The sequence below is a fragment of the Coenobita brevimanus genome, chromosome 1 (genome assembly GCF_032717465.1).
Source record: "Coenobita brevimanus isolate Jiangsu-jjx chromosome 1, ASM3271746v2, whole genome shotgun sequence".
In the NCBI taxonomy this organism is placed as follows: Eukaryota; Metazoa; Arthropoda; class Malacostraca; order Decapoda; family Coenobitidae; genus Coenobita; species Coenobita brevimanus.
The window spans coordinates 9,557,561-9,583,529 of NC_136954.1; the positions used below are offsets into that span (position 1 = coordinate 9,557,561).

At 43.3% G+C, this 25,969-nt stretch overlaps 1 protein-coding gene across 1 annotated transcript in view; it reads left to right on the forward strand.

The window, feature by feature from the left end:
* LOC145413995 (glutamate receptor 1-like) overlaps positions 1 to 25,969 on the forward strand; it is an 802,643-nt gene that overhangs the window by 60,899 nt on the left and 715,775 nt on the right. The window contains exon 6 of the mRNA XM_080283586.1: positions 9,861 to 9,988. Within this exon, the coding sequence (XP_080139712.1) occupies positions 9,861 to 9,988 (128 nt within the window). The remainder of the gene's footprint in view (positions 1 to 9,860; positions 9,989 to 25,969) is intronic.

Sequence of the window (25,969 nt, forward strand, 5' to 3'; positions counted from 1 at the left end):
CACTTAAAGTGTACATTATCTTTCTCTGTTCCGTAACAATATATATATATATATATATATATATATATATATATATATATATATATATATACACACCAGAGAGACAATGAGAGGAGGAAGGATAGATGGTTGAGTGTGTGGGTTTACCTTGTGTGTGGATGGTAGAGGGAAGGGGGGTGGTGTGTGAGGGAGGAAGGGAGGGAGGATGTGGAGGAGGGAGTGACGGTTAGTGGGGTGTGAGAGAACCAGGCAGAATGGTGTAGGAGGTAGGGAAGAACAGTATGAGGGAGGGAGGGTGATGGGTAAAGAGATGAGGGTGGTGGGGTGTGCACGGGAGGATGGGTGGATGAGGTGGAAGAGAGAGAGGGTGGGATGTGAGGTAGTATAGGGTGGAGAGTAAGGGAGGAGGGGAGTGAGGATGAAGTATGAGGGAGGTAGGGTATGGTGCAAGGCAAGGTAGAATACGAGGGAGTTAAAGCAAGGTGCAAGGGAGGGGACGGTGGAGTATAAGGGAGATAGGGTACAAGGATCAAGGGAGGTAGGGAGGATTGGGAGTGCAGTAGGGTATAGTGTGAAGGAGAGTGTGTGAAGTGTGACGTAGGGCAAGAAGGGTGTTTGGGTGGGGGGGATGGAAACAAGGCCTGATCCTACTCGGTGTGATGAAAGACAATCGCATCCACTAATTCTGTTTACGTCGGTGTTGGATCCCTCTCAGTCGATCTTTGCGAGAGCATGGGATCCTGTTTCTCTTCCGGAGATAGATTGCCGTCCTTGCCGAGGATGTGTGGCGGGCCTAAGATTACATAGGTGAGGTCAACAGGTCAAGAGCCAAGGCGTTGTTGACCTGTTGTTTTGGAGAACAGTAGATCAAAAGTCAAGGTCACAGAGTAAGGTAAAATGAAAAGTTTTAATGCAATGTAGACCAATCATGGTGGGAAGACTGAGGGTAAAACAAGAACGAAGAGAATCGCTTCTGAGAATACTCGGTCAGATGCCAAAGCCACAGAGGAAAATCAAAGGTCGACAGTTGTGTATCTGGTGTGAACAACAACTGACTAAAACAGCTTTCATCTTATTAGAAAAAAACTTGGTGGAATGGCTGAAGGTCAGCCAAGGGGTTGAGCTAATGCTTTTGAGAACAGTAACTCAAAGAAGATGACATGTCAAAGTCAGCAGGAAGAGTTTTCATTCGATTTAGAACCAACTTTGTGGATGGATTCCGGGTAAGGCAAAGATGAGAATATTCGATATCGAGAACATTCAGTTTAGAGTCAGAGTCATTGTGTATTGTTTCAGTTCGTCTGTATGTGTCGTAGTAAACTAGCATTTACTTGCTGTTTGCGTATTATGTCTTGAGTACAATAGTTTTTTTTTTTTTTTTCCCTTGCTGAAGGAGAGGTGGATGGGGATAAAAGTTCATTTGTCTTATCCTGTTTTTTTTTTTTTTTTTTCTGAGTGTTTGAACCAGGACTTCTTTTATAACTACACCAGTAACACCATACTCTTTTCGGTAGCTTATATATATATATATATATATGTATAATGTCAGGAAACTTTTTTCCACTCAACTTCGGAGAGAGAGTGAATTAGAGAAGACGCGGCTTACTGGCCAATTGGATTTTTTTTATCTTTTTTAACTTAAATTCGATACGCGAGACACTTGACCTGTCTTATCCGAAATATGCTTTAATTAAATATTTATAATTACGTTAACCAATTTAGTATGAAGATGAATAAAATTGCTTAGTAACAGCAAGAATAAAAGGTGATATTTCTGTCGTCTTGTAAAGATTCGGGAGACTGTTTTTGAACGATAACTGGCCACTTGTTTGCTGAGACAAAAATTGACATTCGGTAACGAGAATAATTTAGTTAAGCTTTCTGTCGTCAACTGCTTTCTGTCGTCAACTGAGGGCCAGACAGCCTCACCTCACGTCGTTCCAATACCCCTTATCTTATCTCAGCCATCCCACCCCCTGACTCCAGCCACCTCACCAGAACCACCTCCTTTGACTCACTTCAACTCTGTCTGTCTCTGTCTGTCCGTCTGTCTGTATGTCTCTGTCTGTCTGTCTGTCTGTCTGTCTGTCTGTCTGTCTCTCTCTCTCTCTCTCTCTCTCTCTCTCTCTCTCGTTTTTACCTTCACCCCATCACTTCACGCCGTCTTACTTTCTTTCACTATCCCTCCTATATCCCAATTCCTCACCTTTACTTTCCGCAACGCATTGTCCCTCTCCTTCTTCTCCTACTCATTACCTTTCCCCTTATTCCCCTACCCATTACCCCTCCCTTCATTCCCCTACCCATTACCCTCCCTCATTCCCCTACTCATTCCCCTCCCTCATTCCCATACTGATTACCCCTCCAATCTTTCCCCTACCAATTACCCCTCCCTTCGTTTCCCTAACAATTACCCCTCCCTTCATTCCCCTACCCATTACCTCACCCTTCATCTCCCTACCCATTACCCCTTCATTCCCCTACCCTTTACCCCTCCCTTCATTCCCCTACCCTTTACCCCTCCCTTCATTCCCCTACCCATTACCCCTCCCTTCATTTCCCTACCGATTACCCCTCCCTTCATTCCCCTACCCTTTACCCCCCCTTCATTCCCCTACCCATTACCCCTCCCTTCATTTCCCTACCGATTACCCCTCCCTTCATTCCCGTACCCATTACCCCTTCATTCCCCTACCCTTTACCCCTCCCTTCATTTCCCTACCCATTACCCCTCCCTTCATTTTTCTTCCCTTCCTCACACCTCTACCCTGTGTCATTTCTCCCCTCTCTTACTTTCCCCTCACCCTTCCCCCTACTTCACCCCTGCCCATATTCTCTCTTCTACCCCTTCCTCCCCTCTTGCTCCCCTTCTCTTACCCCTGCACCCCCCCATCCATTCACTTCACCTCTACCCATCTGCTCTCTTCTACCACTTCCTCCCCTCTTTCTCCCCTCCTCTTACTCCTACACACTCCCCTCATCCCAAAAATATTTCACTTACTCCACCTCCTCCCATACTCCCACCTCATTTCACGCCTTACCACCCAATAAATCACCCCTCGTCCCCATTTCATGCGTTACCACCCAGTAAATCACCCCTCACCCCTATTAATCTCCCCTTGTCCCCATTTCACGCTTTGCCACCCAATAAATCACCCCTCACTCCTATTAATCTCCCCTCGTCTCACCCCAGGTCATCTCCCTCGTCACCCCAGATTAATATTCCCTTCACGCGACACAATCCATGGAGTAGCGTCCTCTCGCTGCCTTGGGGACTGTCGTAACACATCTTCCTTAACGATTTATCTGGCCTGTTACAATTTAAAATTCTATTGTATGCCCATGATTCGGGTAATGTTGATATTAGAAAGGCATAAATAAAATAGCTATACAAATAAATTAATCCAGTTCAAGCAGCAGTTCCGTAATTAAACATAACTATATTTAACTCGTTCAATATAGTGGGCCATTTTCTCTTGCTACCACCAGCCAGTTTCCTTATGACCTCCCCCCCTTTTTTTTTTTTTTTAGTGGTTAAGGATGCCCCCCAAATAAGAGAACTGTGCTGTGATAGGAGAGGAGGCAGAGGGGTGAGGTGTGTAGGGGGGAGAGGGGAAGTGAGGGGGGTGATAAGAGCAGAGAGGAGGGAATAGAGGGTAGTGGGGAGGCAAGATGGAGATTAGAGGGGGACAAGGGAGAAGGAAGAGGGGAGAGAGAGAGAGAGAGAGAGAGAGAGAGAGAGAGAGAGAGAGAGAGAGAGAGAGAGAGAGAGAGGTGGGGGGAAGGGAGAAGGGGGACATGAGAGAGAAGTGAGGGATGATGAAGGGTGTCAGAGCGTAGCGTAGGGTGAGAATTGGCCGAATTAATGGATGGGAAGGAGGGAGAGAGAGAGAGAAAGGGGGAGAGGGAACAGGAAAGTAGAGGAGAAGGAGAGGCAGAAAGAATGACGATGAGGGAAAAGGGGATGTTGCGTTCATTCTATTCATTGTCTCTAAATTATTTTCAGAGTAGGATGGAGTTCAGAAAATGATGGGGTTAAATATAGCCATTATTATTCACTACAGCATAACAGATCTCTTTAAAGTTGCATAAGACTGACTGGACTTGGCCAGAAATAGCCGGACGTCATTTCCGTTGCATATTTGATACCTCTTAACGATTATATTTGGGGTGGGGTAGAATTTTTACCGAATGGATCAACTGTAGCCTGCAGTAAAATCGTCTTAAATAAACCTCAAGCGACGACTGAAATTTCACCTCTTGTATTCTTGCTACCTTCGGAGGCTTTTATTCGTTTTTGGAGATGGAAATCGTCGTCAGTGAAATAATGTGAGTGTAGCTGAGTTCGTCCACTTTGAATCTTGGTGACCTCCTTTTTAATACATTTGTGCTGCTATGGAACGATTTTATTCGTCATAGGAAAGGCCCCTCGCATTAGTAGTAGTAGTAGTTGTAGTAGTAGTAGTAGTGGTTGTAGTAGTAGTAGTAGTGGTTGTAGTAGTAGTAGTAGTGGTTGTAGTAGTAGCAGTAGTAGTAGTAGTAATGGTGGTGGTGATGGTAATTTTTTGTTGTTTTCCATCTGATTGTGAACCCAGTATACTGCAGGTTGAATCTGCCCCCCTTCATGCACTCCACCATCACCCTATCAGGTGTTGGGGAGTTGAGGAACGTTTGCATAACCAGGCAGTGGAACCATACAACTATGTCAGGGCCACCGCACGAAAGCGCCCCTCTCCTGCCCCTCACATTTGTTATACTAAGCTAAATAGACTTGTTAGCAGATTGCAAGAATAAAAATCTTTGGCCCCTACATGTTAGCTTACTAGCCTTCTTTAGACACATAGTAAGTTGATTCTGGCTGCTTTAAGACAATTTTGTTCAGGTGAGATAAATTATAAAAGTCTGATGGCCCAAACTGTCACAGTATATCTTGGGAATGCTCGAGTTTTTCTCACTTGAATTATATGGTTCAGCCTGCATATGTAAATCAAAGTGCGTCTAACGCGTTGAAAAGGATAGCCCTGTCATGGTGGTGCCATCTTTTTAACCCTTTTTACCCAGACTTGGCCTAAAACTGCCATCGCTCCATCTTGAATGCTGAGTTGTAACAATAGTCTAACTCTGGAATACGATGCTGCTCACGAAGAAGTGCTGTGGAGAGGATATAGACAGCATTTTATTTTTCTGCCACTGAGCTACGTGAAATAAGTAGCGAAAGGAGAAAAATGTGAGCCAAGTAAAAGTGAAAGAAGTATAGTATTTTCGAGGCTTAAACCAAAAGACCTTATTTAATCGTTTGTAATTATAGGATTCTAAAAATGATATTACTAAATCCTTTTTGCCTTTACATGGCCAGGTGTTGGTCTTTTGGCAGCTTGTTTCATTTTGCTCAGTGGCAGAATAAGACAATACCATGGCTCTACTGTACATCCTTTCCACAGCTTTTCTTCGTGACTAGCATCATATTCTGGTGTTATTCTATTGTTACCTCTCAGCATTCAAGATGAGAGATGGTAGTTTTAAGCCAAGTTGGAGTAAAAAAGGTAGAGTATCATTAACTCTTTGGTGACGTGGAAGAGTAGTATTGCACATAACTCCAGGTGATTATATTTAGCGTATAGTAAGTCACTGGAGCTTGAGCATGTTACCAGGGGAGGCTGGATTGAAATAAGGGGAGACTTACTGCCCCATGCCCTACCTCCTTTCCCCTCCTTTCATTCCTCTTCCTTCTTCCCTCCTCCCTTTACTCTAAGTTCTCCTCCTCCCCATCTCCCTCGGCGCAAAGCATAGGGATCATGTGTGCAGTTGCTTATATACAGTCTGTGTAAATATATACGTTTGTTTTTGTAAAAGATGAGATTGAGACAATAGATTTAAGATATAAGCAATACTCACCTCTTTTTCATCTTTTCTTCCCTCCTCTTCACCTCCTTACTTTACCTCCCCCCTCACCACTCCCCTTCTTTCCTCTCACTCCTGCCACCCCCCTCCATTCGTCCCTTCTTTCTTCTCTCCATCCTTCCCCTTGTCCACCTTACCCCCTCGTCTTTCTCTTCCTGAGCAGCGAGTAATAACCAACATTCCTTTGTGTGTGTGTGTGTGTGTGTGTGTGTGAGAGAGAGAGAGAGAGAGAGAGAGAGAGATTTGAAAGTTATGCTATGATGAAGATGAGGAGAGGTAGACACAATCCCTTCTCCCTCTTCCCTCTAGTTCCCCTTCCATCTCTTCCTTTACCCCACCTCCCTTTCTCCCCCATGCTCTCCGTCTCTCCCCCTCTCATCCTTTTCAATTGTGTCTTCTTGCTGTCTCACACATTCCCTTTTTCTTTCCTTTCCCTCTTCCCATCTTATCCCTTCCCCTTTGCTCTTACACTCCTCCTCCCCTCTCAGCTCATTTTTTCTTTTTATGCGAGGAAGAAGGAACCAAAGGCTTAGCCCGCAAAATGTTCCTTCCAAGAAAAAAAAAAACAATACAAAAGAGAGCCAAATTCAAGATCCATTCATTTAGAGATGCCTGGACACACTGAGGTTGAAAGACTGGAGGTCATAGGAAGTAGGAAATACAGACAGAAGAAGACAGTTCCAGAGTTGACCTGTTGCATAAATGAAGGACTGCGAGTAAAGGTCAACTCTTGCATTAGAGGGTTGGACAGAAAAGGTAGCACCCGGTGTAGAGGTGGAGGGATGCAAGCAGACATTTCAGAGGAGCAGTGACCATTGAAGTAGTGATAGAAAAGGGATAAAGACGCAACAGTGCAGCGAAGAGACAGAGGTTGAAGGGAGCCAGTAAGAGGAGAAGAGTTGGTGAAACGAATAGCCTTTGACTTCACCCTATTGAGAAGAGCTGAATATGGGGAGCCTCCCCACACATAAGAATTGTACTCTAAACAGGGGCGAATAAAACCCCTGAATAAAGTCAACAGCTGTGCAAGGGTAAAGAAGGCACGGAGTCGGCTTAGCACACCTAATCTCTTGGAAGCAGATTTTGCAAGAGATGCAATATGATCTCTCCAAGATAAGTCCCGTGTGAATGAAACCCCAAACATGTACAAGGATGATGCAGGATTGAGCTGAATATTATTAAACATTAGTGAGTACTCCTGTGGAAGATTTTGACGGGTTGATAGGTGTAAAAACTGAGTCTTTGATGCATTAAAAGCAACCAGATTTTTTCTACCCCAGACAGAGATACGAGCAAAGTCAGACATTAGGTGTTCCATAGCCTCATCCCGTGTTTGTTGAAGTAACTGCTGAGATGGAAACCTAATAGAAAGGTGAAGGGTGGAATCATCAGCGTACGAGTGGATAGGATTAGATATACAGCTTAGAAGATCTATGATGAATGAAAGGAAGAGAGTTGGCGATAGGACAGAGCCCTGAGGAGCACCACTGTTGATAGATCTAGAAGAACGATGGCCGTCTACAACAGCGGCTATAGAACGACCAGAAAGGAAGCTCTAGATGAAGGTACAGATAGGAGGATAGAAACCGTAAGAGGGCAGTTTGGAAATTAAAGATTTATGCCAGACTCGATCGAAAGCCTTTGAGATGTCAAGTGCAATGGCAAAGCTTTCGCCAAAGTCCCGAAATGATGATGACCAGGAGTCTGAAAGGTAGGTGAGAAGATCGCCAGTGTAGTGCCCCTGATGGAACCCATACTGACGATCAGAAAGAAGGCTGTAATAGGAAAGATGCTTTAAAATTTTTCTGTTAAGAATAGACTCGAAAGTTTTTGAGACACAGGACGTTAAAGCAATTGGACGATACTTAGAGGGTTGGGAATGGTCACCCTTCTTTGGGACTGGCTGAATGAGAGCAAACTTCCAGCAAGAAGGAAAGGTACAAGTTGAAAGACAAAGGCAAAAGAGTTTACCTAGGCAGGGTGTAAGCACAGAAGCACAGTTCTTGAGGACAACAGGAGGGACTCCACAGGCCCATATGACTTGTTAGTATTAAGGTCAGTGATAGCAGAAAATACATCAGCTGAAGAAATTTTAATGTCATCCATGAGGAAGTTAGAGGGGGGAAGTGATGGAGGAACAGCACCGGAATCATCTAAGGTGGAATTAGAGGAGAAAATCTGAGTGAAGAGATCTACTTTATCAGTAGAAGAAATAGCTACAGAGCCATCAGAGTAGAAAAGAGGAGGGAAGGATGATGAGGTAAAGTTGTTAGAAAGGTTTTTGGCAAGGTGCCCCTCACTCACCCTCCTCCCCCCCCCAGCCCCCTCCAACTCATATTCCCTCATATCCCCTGCCATCACTTTCCCTTATCCTCATCTCCCCACCACACCTTTTGTTCCCCTTTCCTCTCTCAAGCCTCCCACCATTTTTTCCCTCCAGCCACCTCCCTCTTCACTTAGGTTCCCTCTCCCTCTCCCTTCCCTCTCACATTCCTCCTTCCCCTTTCCTCTCGTATCCCCCTCCCCTCTAGCAACCCCCCTCCCCCTCCCCTCTCGCATCGCTCTTCCCTCTCCCCTCTCGCAACCCCCTTCCCCCTCCCATCTCGCATCCCCCTCCCCCACCCATACCGCATCTACCCACCCCCTCCGATCTCGTAACCCCCTCCCCCCTTCCTTCTCGCATCCCCCCGCCATCCAGTCGTAGCCACTATGTATATATGTATATTATTTTGCCCCCACCCCTGCAAACTCCTGTTTCCGTAAAAATTCATGAGGTTTATACCAGAGAGCTAGTTCTTTTTTCCTTTATATTATTGCCTTTTTTTTTTTTTTTTTTTTGGCTTTATTGATTTTTTTTTCTCTTTTTAACCTGGGTTTAGATTTAGATCACCCGTGTAGCAGCAGACCATGGAAAAGAAGTTTGTGTTGAACAGTATTTGTTATATTATTACTAATAATAGTAGTAGTAGTAATAATAGTAGTAGTAGTAATAGTTGTTGTTTTTGTTGTAATAGTCGAAGTAGTAGCAGCAGCAGCTAATTTTTTTTTTTATTTTTCATATTATTATTATTATTATTATTATTATTATACATAAAAGGCACAGAAGACAGAGAGAATCCAAGTTCGCTCATAAGAAACGACACAAGAAAGACACGTAACACAAAGGCATCGGAACAGGAACGCAGTACAGACGTACGTGTTCCTTCAGGTAAAACACACACGTGATATTAAAAACACACCCAGCACGTAACGGATACAGGGCAAAAGAGAATAAGTTAGCACATGAGAGAGAGAGAGAGAGAGAGAGAGAGAGAGAGAGAGAGAGAGAGAGAGAGAGAGAGAGAGAGAGAATCTGTAGCATGAATGTGGTGAGTTAGGTTATTGTTTACTTGACAACTAGAGGATTATTCCTAAGTGCCTTTGGATATCCCGTAACATCTCTACCTTAGCGATTTTTTCAACACATCATCCCGCAATATCGCCATGTATGCTACTGGTCCAAGCTATATTGATAGTAAAACGATATTAATAATAGAGCTTACAAGGGAATATTAAGGAGTGATATGGAAAATAAATTGAAAAAGACTAGGGACTAAGACACCTTTTATGTATCCTAGAAAAAGCAAGGCCCAGAGAGGTAATGATAAGTTACGGTGAGGAGGGTAGATAGGAGATAAGGAGGTTTGTGTGTTGGGTCATTACTCTTACCTGCCCTGATGAAGATTTGGTCTCGTGTTAGTTATTGGGTTCAGACATCTGCATTATTTTTTAAGTTGGCTTCTGACCTCTCTACCGCCTCGAGTTTTGACTTATTGTTCCTATTTTATCTTTCCTTGTTTTCTGGTCACTGTCAACCCATCCTTGAGTGGGAAGGAGGGTATGGTGGTGGTGATTATGGTGATGATGATGATGATGATGATGATTTTCTCTTGCTAATCTAGTTTTCCTCTCTCCCCCAGTCTGCCGTCAGTTCTCGCGGCCTGTGTGGGCGATGGTCGGGTCGGTCCAGCCTGACAGCTTCGATACGCTCCACTCCTACGCCAACACCTTCCAGATGCCCTTCGTTACGCCCTGGTTCCCGGAAAATGTGAGTACCTGCATTACTTATTTACTTATTATTACCTCCGCCAAGGAGGTTATGTTTTCAACCCTCTCCGTTTGTTTGTTGGTTGGTTGGTTGGTTGGTTTTTGAGCAAGATTACACAAAAACACAAAAACTACCGGACGGATTTCCAGGATTTTTTTTTTTTTTTTTTTTCACTTTCTTTAACATTGCGAGATAGGGCGTTGGCGGATGTATGCGCTCTACTGAGTGCCATTCTAGTTTAATTTCTGTGTTTATATTGTGTGCTGGGGAGACGATCTTAAGATGAGGCTGGCATTAGGTAAGGAGGGAGGAGATGGAGGAGGAAAGAGGTAAAGTGTAGGAGAGGATATGATGGAAGAAAGGGTAGAGAAAGAAGGAAGAGAAAATGGAAGTGGAGGATGAGGATAACTGGTAAGAATATGGAGGTGGATGAAGAGAGATGAAATAAAGGAGGAGTAGAGGAAGAGGGCAACGGTACGCATTATTCTTAAGCCAACACCTTCCAGATACCATTCACTGCTACTTAATTCCCAGAAGATTTATCTAAAGATTATATATACTGTAGTTTATTTTACATGTTTATGAATTATGAAGATATAGTTCGTAACAAATATGAATGTGAACTAATGACACTGAAAAAAAAAAATGTGTGTAGGCAGTATTAGCACATGATTTTTTTTAATGACATGTTTGATATATTGCATGGTAAAGGAATAGTATTACCATAATATCCACAACACTTTTCTTCCAGATTACACTTACATTTATAAAACTTCTGCACAAAAATAGTGCTTGTAGTGCAGTGAAAAAAAATAAAATAATGCAGGGATTGGGTTACATTTTATTTTTTTATGCAAGGAAGAAGGAACCAAAGGCCAGGAGCCCACAAACCGTTCCTTCCAAGAAAAAACTCAAGCAATACAAAAGAGAGCCAAATTCAGGATCAGTTCATTTCGGGGTGCCTGGACACACTGCGATTTAAAGACTGTAGATCATAGGAATTAGGAAATACAGACAGAGGGAGACAGTTCCAGAGTTGACCTATTGCATAATTGAAAGGCTGGGGGTAACGGATAACGCTTGCATTAGAGAGTTAGACAGAAAAAGGATGAGAGTTTGTTGATAGGCGGGTGCTACGCGCCCGTCGTAAAGGTGGAAGGATGCAAGCAGACAGTTCAGAGGAGCAGTGATCATTGAAGTAGCGATAGAAAAGAGATAAAGATGTAACAGTGCAGCAAAGAGACAGAGGTTGAAGGGAGCCCGTAAGAGGAGAGTTAATGAGACGAAAATCCTTTGACTTCACCCTATTCAGAAGAGCTGTATGTGGGAAGCCTCCCCACACATGAGAGTTATACTCCACACAGGGGCGAAAAAAACCTGTGTATGAAGTCAACAACTGTGCAGGGGTAAAGAAGGTATGGAGTCGGTTTAGCCAAGGCCTTCTAAAAGAAGGCCTTGGCTTAGCACACCTAATCTCTTGGAAGCAGATTTTACAAGAGATGTAATATGATCTTTCCAAGATAAGTCCCGAGTGAATGAAACCCCAAGTATGTTTAAGGATGATGCAGGATTGAGCTGGATATTATTAAACATTAGTGGGTACTCTTGTGGAAAGTTTTGTCGGCTTGATAGGTGTAAGAACTCAGTTTTTGATGCATTAAAACAACAAGATTACTTTTACCCCAGTAAGAGATATGAGCCAAGTCAGACATTAGGTGTACCATAGCCTCATCCCTTGTTTGTTGAAGTAACTGCTGAGATGGACGGTGCGGGAACCGAATGGAAAGGTGAAGGATGGAATCATCAGGGTATAAGTGGACAGGATTACTTGTACAGCTTAGAAGGTCATTGATGAATAAAAGGAAGAGAGTTGGTGATAGGACAGAGCCCTGAGGAACACCACTGTTGAGAGATCTAGGAAAAGAACAGTGGCCGTCTACAACAGCAGCTATACAGTAGAACGACCAGAAAGAAAACTAGCGATGAAGGCACAGATAGAAGGATAGAAACCGTAAAAGGGCAGTTTGGAAATTAAAGATTTATGCCAGACTCGATCGAAAGCCTTTGAGATGTCAAGTACAATGACAAAGCTTTCGCCAAAGTCCCGAAAGGATGATGACCAGGAGTCTGGAAGGTAAGTGAGAAGATTGCCAGTGGAGCGTCCCTGTCGGAACCCATACTGACGATCAGAAAGATGATTGTGACAGGAAAGATGCTTTAAAATTTTTCTGTTAAGAATAGACTTGAAAACTTTTGAGACACAGGATGTTAAAGCAATTGGGCAATAGTTAGAGGGTTGGGAATGGTCACTCTTCTTTGGGACTGGCTGAATGAGAGCAAACTTCCAGCAAGAAGGAAAGGTGCAAGTTGATAGACAAAGACAAAGGAGTTTACCTAGGCAGGGTGTAAGCACAGAAGCTCAGTTCTTGAGGACAACAGGAGGGACCCCATCAGGCCTATATGCCTTGTTAGTATTGAGGCCAGTGATGGCAGAAAGTACATCAGCTGAAGAAATTTTAATGTCAGCCATGAGGAAGTCAGAGGGGGTAAGTGATGGAGGAACAACACCGGAATCATCTAAAGGGGAATTGGAGGAGAAAGTCTGAGCGAAGAGATCTGCTATTAGTAGATGTAATAGCTACAGAGCATCAGACTGGAAAAGAGGAGGGAAGGATGATGAGGTAAAGTTGTTAAAAAGATTTTTGGCAAGGTGCCAGAAGGAGTGCGAACAATTCGAGTTGGAGAGTTGAGAGCATTTAGTGCGGATGATATTATTTTTAGCAGAGTGAAGGACAGACTTAGCACGATTCCGGGCAGAAACATAAAAAAGATGTGATTCAGCGATGTGTTGGTTCCTGTACCTTTTATAGGCCTTCTCCTTGTTGTGGACAGCATTAGAACAAACGTGATTAAACGAAGGTTTCTTTTCATTAGTGAAAGGATATGAGAATGGAATGTACAGTATGCTTCCATGCCCGAGAGAATAACCTCCCTAATGCGCATGGCACACCCAGATGGCTCCGGGCCATGGAAGCAATAATCATTCCAGGGAAAATCAAAAGTGCTGCATGAGGGCTTATACCGTGTCAATCTTTCTCCTGAACTTTTTTTTTTTTTTTTTTTTTGTTTCACAATGCCATCCCTACATTTTTGTACATTTTTGTAAAATCTATTTATTTATTAGTTGCCAAGATTAAAAGAAAAACGGAAAAGATCGAGGGCTTTTTGACAACGTACCTTTATAAGATAACTGGGACCTTGGCTATGCTGAAGTAAAATGTAGTTTAATACATACTTGAATGTCCTGAATTTACGGAAAGAGCGAAGAATCCGTCTTTCATGAATCATACCTGCTGGAGACTGAAGGTTCTCTGCAAGAGAAACAAATCATTGCTTACGTTATTTTAGAGACAAACCATTTGGAGAAGGAAAAAAGAATAGTGAGGAACTAGTAGTTTAGCTGATTATTTTTATATGTTATGTTCTTAACTTCTTTGATTGTGGTGTTGGGAACAAAAACGCTCGAAGACAAAGAACAGAAGCCTGTAAAGGTTTAAAACGCCTTGTGTTTGGGAGTCCTAAAGGTGTTTGTTAAAGCTAATGGGCGTGTTGGCACCATCGCTACGTGGTGATGACAGTGATTTTGGGATGAGTACGGGTTAAACTGAAAAGAGGGAAAAATGATGGAGACGGAGGAGGAAGATCGAAGAACAAGGGTTAGTTAGAGGTGAATAATCATTAATCATTGTTAGAGAGAGGGGGAAGGTGGGTAAAGGAGAAAGTGGGGAAGAGGAAGGAAGAGATGAAGGAATAGAAAGGACGAAAAGGATCAGGAAGGAGGAGCAGGAATAGGCGGACGGGACGTTATAAAGAAGAAGCACCAGTGATCATGATGACCATGATTAACATGAAGAAGAAGTAGGTGATTGTTTGACTGGTATATCCTGATAGCTTGGAAATTCTCCACTGTTTATTTAGTCACTTATTCTATTCTGTGTATATATATATATATATATATATATATATATATATATATATATATATATATATATATATATATACACACACACACACACACACACACACACACTGAGCGAGGAACGGAGACTGGGAAAGAAAAAGGTGAGGGGAAAAACGTAGAGGAGGGGAGGAGGAGGAGGAATAAAGAAGTATGAAGAGAAAAAGTGGGAGTGGATAGAGGATGAGGAGGAACGAGAGAAGAGAAGGAGGAAGAGAGAAATGGGGGTCATTAACTTTGTGAATATGAGATGCCAGCCATTGACACCTTCAGCCACACCTGGTCACCTGTATATTAATTAGTGAGCTTAAATACACCTGAGGACCGAGCTGTTAACGTTGTGGTGAGTAAGGTATTTGTGGCATTTATGGATATGGAGAAAAATTAATGTACAACGGAGTAAGCGCGAGGGATTATGAAAGATTTCGCATATGTATGGTGTGTATGAATAGCTGTTGAATGATGTAAAGAGTTGTTATGACAGTGAGGCTTGTGAAGAGGTAAGTGGGCGTCTAGGTGACTTAATATCAGTGCTGGTGTAAGGTGAGGTTGTATTATGTCCTCTTGGTTGCTGAAGATATATATGGATGGGGTTAAGAAAGGAAAGAAAAAAAAGAGTTATGAAGGGAAGGATGTGATAGTAATGAATGGTGAAGGAGGGTGTCACGAATCAATTCGCGACATTTCCCTTTTGTGAGAAGCCACGAACTATTAGTGGAAAACTCACTGCGTATCGCTCAGCTAACCGTTTCTCCCTCCATTTCGGGGTACACTTTTCAAAACATTCGTCACTGTTTTCAAAGGTGACCGATTTAATGCACGTCACTAAGTGCTGTACTGAGCGATACTATTGTTTTCTTTATTGTTCGCCCCTGCTTGCACTTGACCGTTAAAAATGCGGCCGAGTGCTCCGCTTTTCTTTCCCACGACTTGGGCAGTCGAGTGTTTGTTGTGACGGAGGAAGGTCCTGTGCTCCAAGAAGTGTGAGAGGTTGCTAGCACCCAAGCTCCACTGAGACAGTTAATCCAGTCCTCCCACCCCGGGTGATACATAGCATTCATCGACCGGTATTTCCTTTTTGTAATCCTAGTTTAAGAGTTTAATTAAGGTGTTTTTCCTAGGCGTAAGTATTTAGCTTTTGTGTGAGTGAGTGAGTGCGTCTCATTGATTTGATTTGAAATGTAACGTTAAATTTATTTTTGTAATTAATAAATTTAAGTTCTTTTCCTTGAGCTTAATGTAAAGTAAACTCTTGTTTCATTTCTCCGTAATTAAGCTTATTTCCCACATAGCTCCTAGCTTGCATAGACGTTTTACTATTCATAACTGGTACTTAGACCAGTCTTGTATTAACTTAAAATCCGTTGTGCCACCTAGGAGTTAATGCATCAGCAAGGACCTGATATTATTATTAGTATTAGTTATTTATTGTCAGGGGTGAAGTAACTTTCTCCAGAGGCTAACAGTACTAATTCAGCAATTGTGAGTAATTAGTCTCTGCTGTGTACTGTTGAGAAAGTTTGTAAATTCTCGTTCTGAGAGAATCGTGCGAAGCAGGCCAGCGTAAAGTAATCGTTGTTTGATTTAGTAAGACAATCATTGTCCCTGCTCTTCAATATTATTGAATATTATTATCAATTTAAATAACATTTAACCATTTATTTCAAAATTACCGTGATATTATAAAAACCCCGTGACAATTGGCGACCTCATTCCAGGATATTAACTCCTAGCTCTAAAGCTATTCACGAGATAGTGCTCACTCATTCATATTTAGGTATTTATCATTAAAGTTTATTGACACAAGCTTACTGGTGTTTACCCTTAATTTAGCAAGTGAATTTTGCTTTATTAATCAATAGAATACTTAACTCTAGTTTATTTTTGGTAACGCCAGACGATTTTCTTCGCTCCTGGGAAGTCGCTGTACCCATTGTGTTTATTATTGAGTCTTCCCAGTCATTTACATTTTTGATTTATTCTTTGCCAGTTAACTGGATAAGACTGGTCACCACTAGCTTGTGTCTGTACTCTTTACTTGTGTTTATTAGTATTCGTTGCTAAGCAGTCAGTACTCAATTTCGGTTTTGCTTAATAAATTCGCGCCATGGCTACTACTGTATTTTTACAGGAAGCCAAAGATATGGGTCTTTCGGACCCAGCCGAAATTAAAGAGTATATACTCTCACGGCATAATCAGGAACAGCAGCGCGAGAATGATGCCCGTGAAGAGCGTAAGATTCAGCGCGAATACGAGCGAGAACAGCGCGAACAACGTGAAAGAGAGCGTGCATATGAACAAGAGCAGCGTGAGAAAGAGCGCGAATACGAGCGTGTACAACGAGACAAAGAACGAGAACATGAACTTGAAGTGCTGAAGCTCAAGCGAGATTCCTTGGCTTCAGACACGTCTGGTGCAGTTGGTCCAAGCTCCACGAGCGTTCTACCTGCATATGTCCTGGCGACCCCACGCATCAAGCTTCCTTCATACAAGGAAAGCGAGCGAATCGAGCCGTACATAGCTCGTTTTGAGGACATGGCAGACTTATATCAACTGGATGAGGCAGCTAAGCGGCTTCAGTTTCTTAGCCTATTTGAGGGCCCTGCCCTCGATATTCTCCACAGAATTCGTGGAGACAATCTCACATATGAGATGATGAAAGCTGCGCTCATTAAGGCGTATGGTCTCACAGTAGACGACGCCAAAGTTCAGTTCATGCGAGCTCGTCTCCAAGACAAGGAGACAGCTGTTCAGTTCCTTGATCGTCTCATAGCTTACTTAAATGAGTGGATGGAGAAAGATGAAACTCCTTCCACGCGTGAGGGGATAATTGACCTTATGCTGCGTACACAGCTAGAGAGGTCGTGGCCTGCTGAGCTCATAGCACAGCTTAAGATCTGCCAGGTGAAAGATACCAGCCAAATGGCAGAGAAGGCTGACGCATTCTTTACTGCATACGGGTATCAAACTCGTAAGCAAAACACCTGGAACAGCAGAAAAGCTGATAAGTCTGGGAAGCCGTCTCAGACTGAATCCCAGCACCAAGGCCGTTCTCAGAATAATGGCCAAGGTCCAAAACCGCAGTGGAAGGACCAGGGGCAAAACACTCAGAAACCTGAGTGGAAGAGGTACAACAAGTACCCCAACCAGCAGCAGTATCAGCCACGCAACCGACCGTCGGGACAAACTTTTTCACCACCAGCTCAAAAGAGGCAGGAAGCGAATGCAGCCTTCATTCCTCAGCAGCAGCCTGGTGGTCACGTCCCTACCAGTGTGGGTACTTCCCCACAGTTCACTAGTCCCACAGTGACAGTGAACCCCCCTCCACAGATGACCAATGTTCCATCTTCCCAATATAACCCTCAAGGCACAATGTTTGCCACATCAATTCAGCAGCCTCATGAGTGGCTAGCTGCTTCCTCCACAGGCCCTCCCACAGGTGACAGTACCTTCCTTGTTCAGCCAGGGTTTGTGGGAGGCATTCCTGTGAAGGTCCTGAGAGACAATGGATCCTCAGGTTGCTCTGTTAAGCAGAGTTTAGTTCGGCCTGAGCAGTATACAGGTCGACAGATCCGTGCAAAGCTTATTGATGGATCAGTGAGATTGTTCCCTGAGGCATGTATCCAGGTGGCATCTCCATTTTATACTGGCACGACACTCGCAGTTGTCATGCCAGAGCCTCTATTTGACTTTATAGTAGGCAATATTCAAGGAGTCAAGGATAGTTGCTCCGATGATGACGCTACTCAGACTTCGGCTGCTGCGGTAACACGAGCCATGACTGAGGCTCCAGACTGTGTCACCCCAGTGATCATTGAATCGCCGCAAGATCTGATGTGTAGTCAACTTGTTGTACAAGAACAACATTCTGACCCGACACTTGCTACCGTGCGGAACAAACAAAAGGGTCGAGTGATAAAGTATTCACCGGGAGGTCGAGCCAAGTTCCTTCGTAAACAAGGACGGCTCTACCGTGAGTCACGAACACCCGAGGGCGAGGTTCGACTGCAGTTTGTCGTTCCCGCCAAGTACCGCCTAGCAGTGTTACAATGGGGTCATTGTTCAGCCTCAGGAGGTCACATGGGCAAAAGGAAGACCCAGGGCCGTATCCGAGCTGACTTTTTCTGGCCAGGGATGGGACGGGACATAGATAGTTTTGTCCGTTCTTGCAGTGTGTGCCAAAGTATCACCACTAATCAGGGACATGCCCTTCCTGTGTCATTTGTAACTACACCTGTAATCTCTGAGTCAGTTGAGAGACAGGGTAGTGGTGAAGTGGGTGCAGACCAAATGTCTCGCCCATTGGCCCCACAGGACACAGCATGTCCAGGGCCTGTACATACATATTATGTACCGTAGGTTAAGGGGGAAGTTGAGAGGCGACTTGAGGCTATGGAAGACCCAAGTTTGCATAAGGATTCTCAGCTTCCCGGTACTAATAGAAGTACTGTAGGTTAAGGGGGAAGTTCGAGAGAGAACTCCGCAGTGGCGACTTGAGGCTATGGAAGACCCAAGTTTGTATAAGGATTCTCAGCTTCCCGATACTAATATAAGTACTGTAGGTTAAGGGGGAAGTTCGAGAGAGAACTCCGCAGAGGCGACTTGAGGCTATGGAAGACCCAAGTTTGCACAAGGATTCTCAGCTCCCCGGTACTAATATATGTACCGTAGGTTAAGGGGGAAGTTCGAGAGAGAACTCCGTAGAGGTGACTTGAGGCTATGGAAGACCCAAGTTTGCACAAGGATTCTCAGCTCCCCGATACTAATATAAGTACTGTAGGTTAAGGGGGAAGTGAGAATTCCGCAGAGGCGACTTGAGGCTATGGAAGACCCAAGTTTGCACAAGGATTCTCAGCTCCCCGATACTAATATAAGTACTGTAGGTTAAGGGGGAAGTTCGAGAGAGAACTCCGCAGAGGCGACTTGAGGCTATGGAAGACCCGAGTTTGCACAAGGATTCTCAGCTCCCCGATATTAATATAAGTACTGTAGGTTAAGGCACAGGTTGAGGACCCGTGTGCGGTTCGAGGCTATGGAAGACCCGAGGTTGCACAGGGATTCTCAACTTGCTGACATAATAGTGTGCTATAATTAATGGCGACCTCGAATGTACGAAGCTTAGGCTGTCACTCGTATTTTTCAGCCAGAGCGTACTTTTCGTAGCATGTACTGATTGCTAGGCAGAGAGAGTAATTGTAACTTAATAAGAATTTTGTCTCATTGACACTTTTGATGCTCCACCTCAATTGGTTTTGCAGGTTCAGCAATGGGTGTAGCAGTTTTGCTGTGCGGGCCAGCTGATCGTCTGCCGCACGCTGCCGCCTCTTCTCTGCCTTCGTCGTCGCCATATTATTATTTACTGTGTCATTTTACACGTAGGTACAGTTACACTACAACTGTCACACCTACACCGTGTATTACATACAGGACGCTACACAACAATTAGTTGTCAGTGTAAATGTAGCGAATTCTCGCTCAGTTTGACCTGAGTACAGGATTTTCACCGTCGTCACGGAGTTTTTCCCTCAAGCTTGCTTCTATTAACGTAAATACGAGGTTTTTTCGCTCACTGACGACTGCGACTTTCTCCTGTAGCAGGATAGCACACACACCACAGTGTGAATCTTGTGTGAATGACTTAGGATGTATACATATATATATATCCACAAATTTTTTCCCATAAGGAAAAAATTTAATTTTGTAGGGGCGTAATGTCACGAATCAATTCGCAACATTTCCCTTTTGTGAGAAGCCACGAACTATTAGTGGAAAACTCACTGCGTATCGCTCAGCTAACCGTTTCTCCCTCCATTTCGGGGTACACTTTTCAAAACATTCGTCACTGTTTTCAAAGGTGACCGATTTAATGCACGTCACTAAGTGCTGTACTGAGCGATACTATTGTTTTCTTTATTGTTCGCCCCTGCTTGCACTTGACCGTTAAAAATGCGGCCGAGTGCTCCGCTTTTCTTTCCCACGACTTGGGCAGTCGAGTGTTTGTTGTGACGGAGGAAGGTCCTGTGCTCCAGGAAGTGTGAGAGGTCGCTAGCACCCAAGCTCCACTGAGACAGTTAATCCAGTCCTCCCACCCCGGGTGATACATAGCATTCATCGACCGGTATTTCCTTTTTGTAATCCTAGTTTAAGAGTTTAATTAAGGTGTTTTTCCTAGGCGTAAGTATTTAGCTTTTGTGTGAGTGAGTGAGTGCGTCTCATTGATTTGATTTGAAATGTAACGTTAAATTTATTTTTGTAATTAATAAATTTAACAGTTCTTTTCCTTGAGCTTAATGTAAAGTAAACTCTTGTTTCATTTCTCCATAATTAAGCTTATTTCCCACATAGCTCCTAGCTTGCATAGACGTTTTACTATTCATAACTGGTACTTAGACCAGCCTTGTATTAACTTAAAATCCGTTGTGCCACCTAGGAGTTAATGCATCAGCAAGGACCTGATATTATTATTAGTATTAGTTATTTATTGTCAGGGGTGAAGTAACTTTCTCCAGAGGCTAACAGTACTAATTCAGCAATTGTGAGTAATTAGTCTCTGCTGTGTACTGTTGAGAAAGTTTGTAAATTCTCGTTCTGAGAGAATCGTGCGAAGCAGGCCAGCGTAAAGTAATCGTTGTTTGATTTAGTAAGACAATCATTGTCCCTGCTCTTCAATATTATTGAATATTATTATCAATTTAAATAACATTTAACCATTTATTTCAAAATTACCGTGATATTATAAAAACCCCGTGACAGAGGGATTGTCCATTACCTGATGTTTGTAGATGATGCTTTCGTACTTGTTAATGGGGAATAAAAGTTTTGTGGACCGGGGCAGAGTATGGGGATGTTTTTGAGCGTCGTGTTTCCATTCTGATCGTTCTGTATATGCTGTTCCAGATGATTACCATTCTTCTTCTAAAACTATCAATATTCATGTTCCTTAGGCTAGTGTCTTGTCTCCTCCCCAGCCCCTTTCCCCTCTCCCTCACTGCTCCATGCCACCTTATCTCCCCCCAAATTTTCTCATTCCCACCCGTAACTCCTCCCTAATCCTCTCTCATTCCCCTGTCACGCTCTCCCTCTCCTAATATCTCACTTTTCTCTCCTCCACTCCCTCCCCTTCCCCCTCTTACCCCTACCCTTCCTTCCTCCTCCCCGCACGACCCCCAGCAATATCTCTGGCTGAAGAAGTGACGCCACCAAAAATGCAAATGAGGGATCCGCTCCGGGGTGGCCAAAAATGACCGTAATGAATCTGCCTGGTTACGTTATTGTCTTCTTAAAACTACTTTATCACCCGGGGTTCCCTTGTTTGCCGCCGCGGGTACAGGCTCTCGAAAAAATGGGGGATAGATAGGTAGACAGACAGACAGATTGATAACAAAGGTGGATATCACATGCCGTAGATCCAGCGGTGAATCACTGAAACCTATCTGGACCCGAAATACACAGAACGACAGAGAACTGAGTGTGGAAAAATTGACATAGAAATAAAAAGTATACTTGTAACTTCTAGTCCTCGTATGGACTGAACCGAGTGTCAATCACACTGGAAGAATTAGTGCGAATTTGGTATAGGATGACAATGACGATGATAATAATGGTAATTGCGGTAGCTGTAGTGATAGTGATGATGATGATAATGATGGTGATGATGATGATTATGATGATATAAGCCAAGGTAGTTGTGATCAGATGAGCCTATACGAAAAGATTAGTAGACAGAGAGACTGACTCAAGTAGTGTAGTGGTAGGTAGATTTCAGGGAAAATCCATATAACAAGGAGCACTCCCTGCAACCTCGGTGCCCAGCAAGTGGTCGAATAAATATTCGATCATTGCTGGTCACAGGGCAAAGTTAAATAACTTTGCCCTGTGACCTTGACCTTCGACAGATTACTCTAACTCGAATTACTTTATTTTTGCCTAGCCTTTAACCATTCATCGAATATTGATTCAGGTCAGATTAGATATTTTTTAGTTGACTGCTCAGTGATCTTGACTTTGACCTTTCCCTATGACCTTGACCCTTGACACTTATCAGAATGGAATCTCGTAATCTTTGTTGTAACCAGAAACCGTCCACGAAGTTTACTCTGCATCCGATAAACCTGTATTTTTAAGCAAGGAAGAAGGAATCAAAGGCCAGAAACCCACAAGATTGTTCCTTCCCAAAAAAGAAATATAACAGAGAGCCAAGGTCAAGATCTATTCATTTCGAGATGCCTGGGCACACTGCGTAAAAAAGACTGGAGAATATAGGCAGTAGGAAATACAGACAGCGGAAGACAGTGCCAGAGTTGACCTGTTGCATACATGAAGGACTGGGAATAACGGTTAATTCTTGCATTAGAGAGTTGGACAGAAAAGTGGTGAGAGTTTGCTGCTAGACGGGTGCTGCGCGCCCACCGTAATGGTGGAGGGATGCAAGCAGGCAGTTCAGAGGAGCAGTGACCACTGAAGTTGCGACAGAAAAGAATTAAGATGCAACAGTGCGGCGAAGAGACAGAGGTTGAAGGGAACCAGGAAAATGAGGAGAGTTAATGAAACGAAAAGTCTTTGGCTCCACCCTTTTGGGAAGAGCTGTATGTGAAGAACTTTCCCACACATGAAAGTTGTACTTCATACAGGGGCGATAAAAAACCCGTGTATAAAGTCAACAACTGTGTAGTGGTAAACCTGTTTTGTAGACCTTGCAATGTAATTTTTACCTTTGATCTTTTGTTCTTAAAAACAGTGTGTTTACTTGACTGATCTTCAACACTTCAACAAGTCTGATCCAACTTAGATCAAAGCTGACTAATTTTGTAAACACACACCGACGCCGGTTGAACTTTGACCTTGCCCTGTAAGCTTAATCTATGGTTGTTTTCAAATTTTAATCACACAATTACTGCCTTCTTCTCAGCCCCCCTCCCATGTTTGATATCAATTGGATAAAAACTGTTTAACCTGATTTTGCAGGTCATTGTTTGACCAAGCCCTGCGATCTTTACCTCTGCCCTGTTGTTCTCAAAAGCAATATGTTTACTCAATATTTGACCCTCAACCCTTTCACCAAGTGGACCCTCAACACTTTCACCAAGTGTAGTTAAAGCCAGATAAAACTTAGAGTTATTTTGTTCACACACACACACACACACACACACACACACACACACACACAAGCGAGCGCGGGTGTAATGAAATACAGGAACACATTAGTGCGACGAATACACAAATTAATTAGTATGGAAGAAGTGACAGAGATCATGTTAAGTCCACCAGAACAGGGCCAAATGAGAGAGAGAGAGAGAGAGAGAGAGAGAGAGAGAGAGAGAGAGAGAGAGAGAGAGAGAGAGAGAGTTGACCCCTTCAGCACAGGCAGCTTTTTCTCTTTTCTTAGCTTACAGTCGGGGAGGTCTTTCTTGATGGAGACCAGTGATGTGTGTGTGTGTGTGTGTGTGTGTGTGTTTAGAGATTTCCGCAAACAAATAAAATCGTCTGATGGCAGCAAGAACTATATATAAATTTAAAAAAAGGACGTCATGGAAGAGATTTCAGAATTTCCGACAGTCCCTCCACAATTTCCATTTTCTGTCTCTGCCTTTCATCCATTAATATCCCTCCGTCCAGCACTTACATTCTCTCTCTCTGCCTTTCATCCATTAATATCCCTCCGTCCAGCATTCTCTCTCTCTCTCTCTCTCTCTCTCTCTCTCTCTCTCTCTCCAGCTTGTTTTGCAGGAACGAGGGAGGAAGCAGCTGGTCATACTAACTGCATTTCTCTGCATAGACGAGAGAGATTTTAGACTAGACTCACTGGAGACGCTTCCACTGTGTGTGTGTGTGAGTGTGTGTGGAGAGAGAGAGAGAGAGAGAGAGCGTTGCACGGCACTCAACTCGCAACTTCGCCTGATCTAGTCGCGATCATTAAAAGGGAATCAGGAGAAAATACGCCAAGTCACCCAGAATAAGAGGAGGAAAGACGGATCATTTTGGAACAATATATATATATAAATATAGATATATATATATATATATATATATATATATATAGATAGATATATAGATAAATAGATAGATAGATTGATTATATATATATATATATATATATATATATATATATATATATATATATATATATATATATATATATATATAATACCGGTGTAGAATCAAAGAAATGTAGATATATCCCCTAACGGTTTTAGGACTGTGTGTGTGTGTGTGTGTGTGTGTGTGTGTGTGTGTGTGTGTGTGTGTGTGTGTGTGTGTGTTTTGTTGTTGTTGTTGTTATTGGTACCCTCATAAGATTAAATTGACTTTAGGAGAAATTTTCAGTTTGCAGGGGTTATGCACAGTGTTTAACTCACGGGATGCTCTTCTACTCAGAACTAAATTAACATGGTTAGATAGCAGTAGGAAAAGGAAGAGGGGTGGGGGATTCAACTGTGTCTACGTCATGTGTAGGTCTTAAACCCCTGCGTTACTATGGGTCTTTCTTAACTTCAATATAAATCGTCTGTAGGTGGCAAAAAGAAACGATATGTCGCCATTCATCAGGAGGAGGTGACCTGTTGACCTGTTCTCTAGCTTATGGGTTGCTCCTCGTAAATAAACCCTTTGCACAATGCTGGACATGCCATCATATACATCTCCTTCCAGCTATACTCCTGAACCATTGGTCATTTTCAGTTTATTCTTACTATTTCCTGCCGATATGATTCAAGTTAGGGAAGGCTTCTCGAACTGGAGAGGTTAGATGTAACCTGCATTAACCTGTTCACTACGAGGACGATTCTGGTTATGTTCCTGCTGCTTCCAGACGATTCTGTTCGGCATAAGGGAGTCTTTTTGAACTGGCAGGGATGGATATGGCTTTCATTTGCCCATTTGCTCCCACACAAGACGTCCCCCTTAAGTTGGATTTAATCTTCTGGTAAATGTAAAAATTTAATATAGAAAAGTCCCCATGTTGAAAGGGTTAAGTGTGTCATCCGTACTGACATCCTTTCTGCCTCCTTCAGTTCTTCCATCACCTCCTTCTTCTCCTTCTCTCTTTCTCCTCCCGCGTGTCTTTTTCTCCTCTTTTTCTTCATCCCCTTGCGCTCTCTGTTTCTCTTCTCTCGGTCTCCTTTGTTGTACATTTTCTCTTCTACTCTCGCACATTTTTTTTCTATTCAGGTATCTCGTTATATTAACATGTCTTATTTTTCAATCTGTCATTTACAACCCCTTTCTGCATCTTCTGTTTTAAATCTTTTGTTTGGATTTCATCTCCTTGGTATGCAGAATAAATCACAAAGAAATGGGTGCTACGAAGCCTCCTACACCACATAGAATACGGCCGCTTATCTCTCCACTTTGTTCTCGGTCTCAGCCTTCTTCCAACCACCTCCCTCTCTCATCTCCATCTTTCACTTTCCCTCTTCATTCGTTCTTCTCTTTACTTCACCTGCATCTGCTTCATCTACCTTTTAATTCTTTTTTTTACGCTATCCTGCCTTCTGTTATCTTTCTTTCCTTCCTCCATCCATCTCCTTATCTCTTCCCTAACTCCTTCCTTTTTCCCTCCACTCTCCCCTTACATCTTCTGAATCCCTTCTTTCTCCACTTCTCTCCCCTGCCCTTCCTCTACTTTTCTCCCCTTTCTTCAACTATTTCTCTCACCTCTTCCTATACTTCTCTCTCTTCCTCTGCCTTGCTCCTTTCCTCCACACGTCTTCTCTCTCCACTTCTCTCCGCCTCTTTTCCGCGTCCCCTCAGTCATCTCCTCTTCAGTTCTCTCCACTCCTCTCCACATCTCTCCACTCCTCTCTCTTTCCCTCAACTATTTTCTCCTTTCCTCTTCTCTCTACATATATTCCTTCCACTCCTCTCCTTTCATTTCTCTTCCATTCCCTCCCTGAATTCTCCCTTCAGCCTTCCTGTTTTCGTCTCTCCCTTTCTCCCTCCATCACTCTTCTCTCCTCCCCTCCCC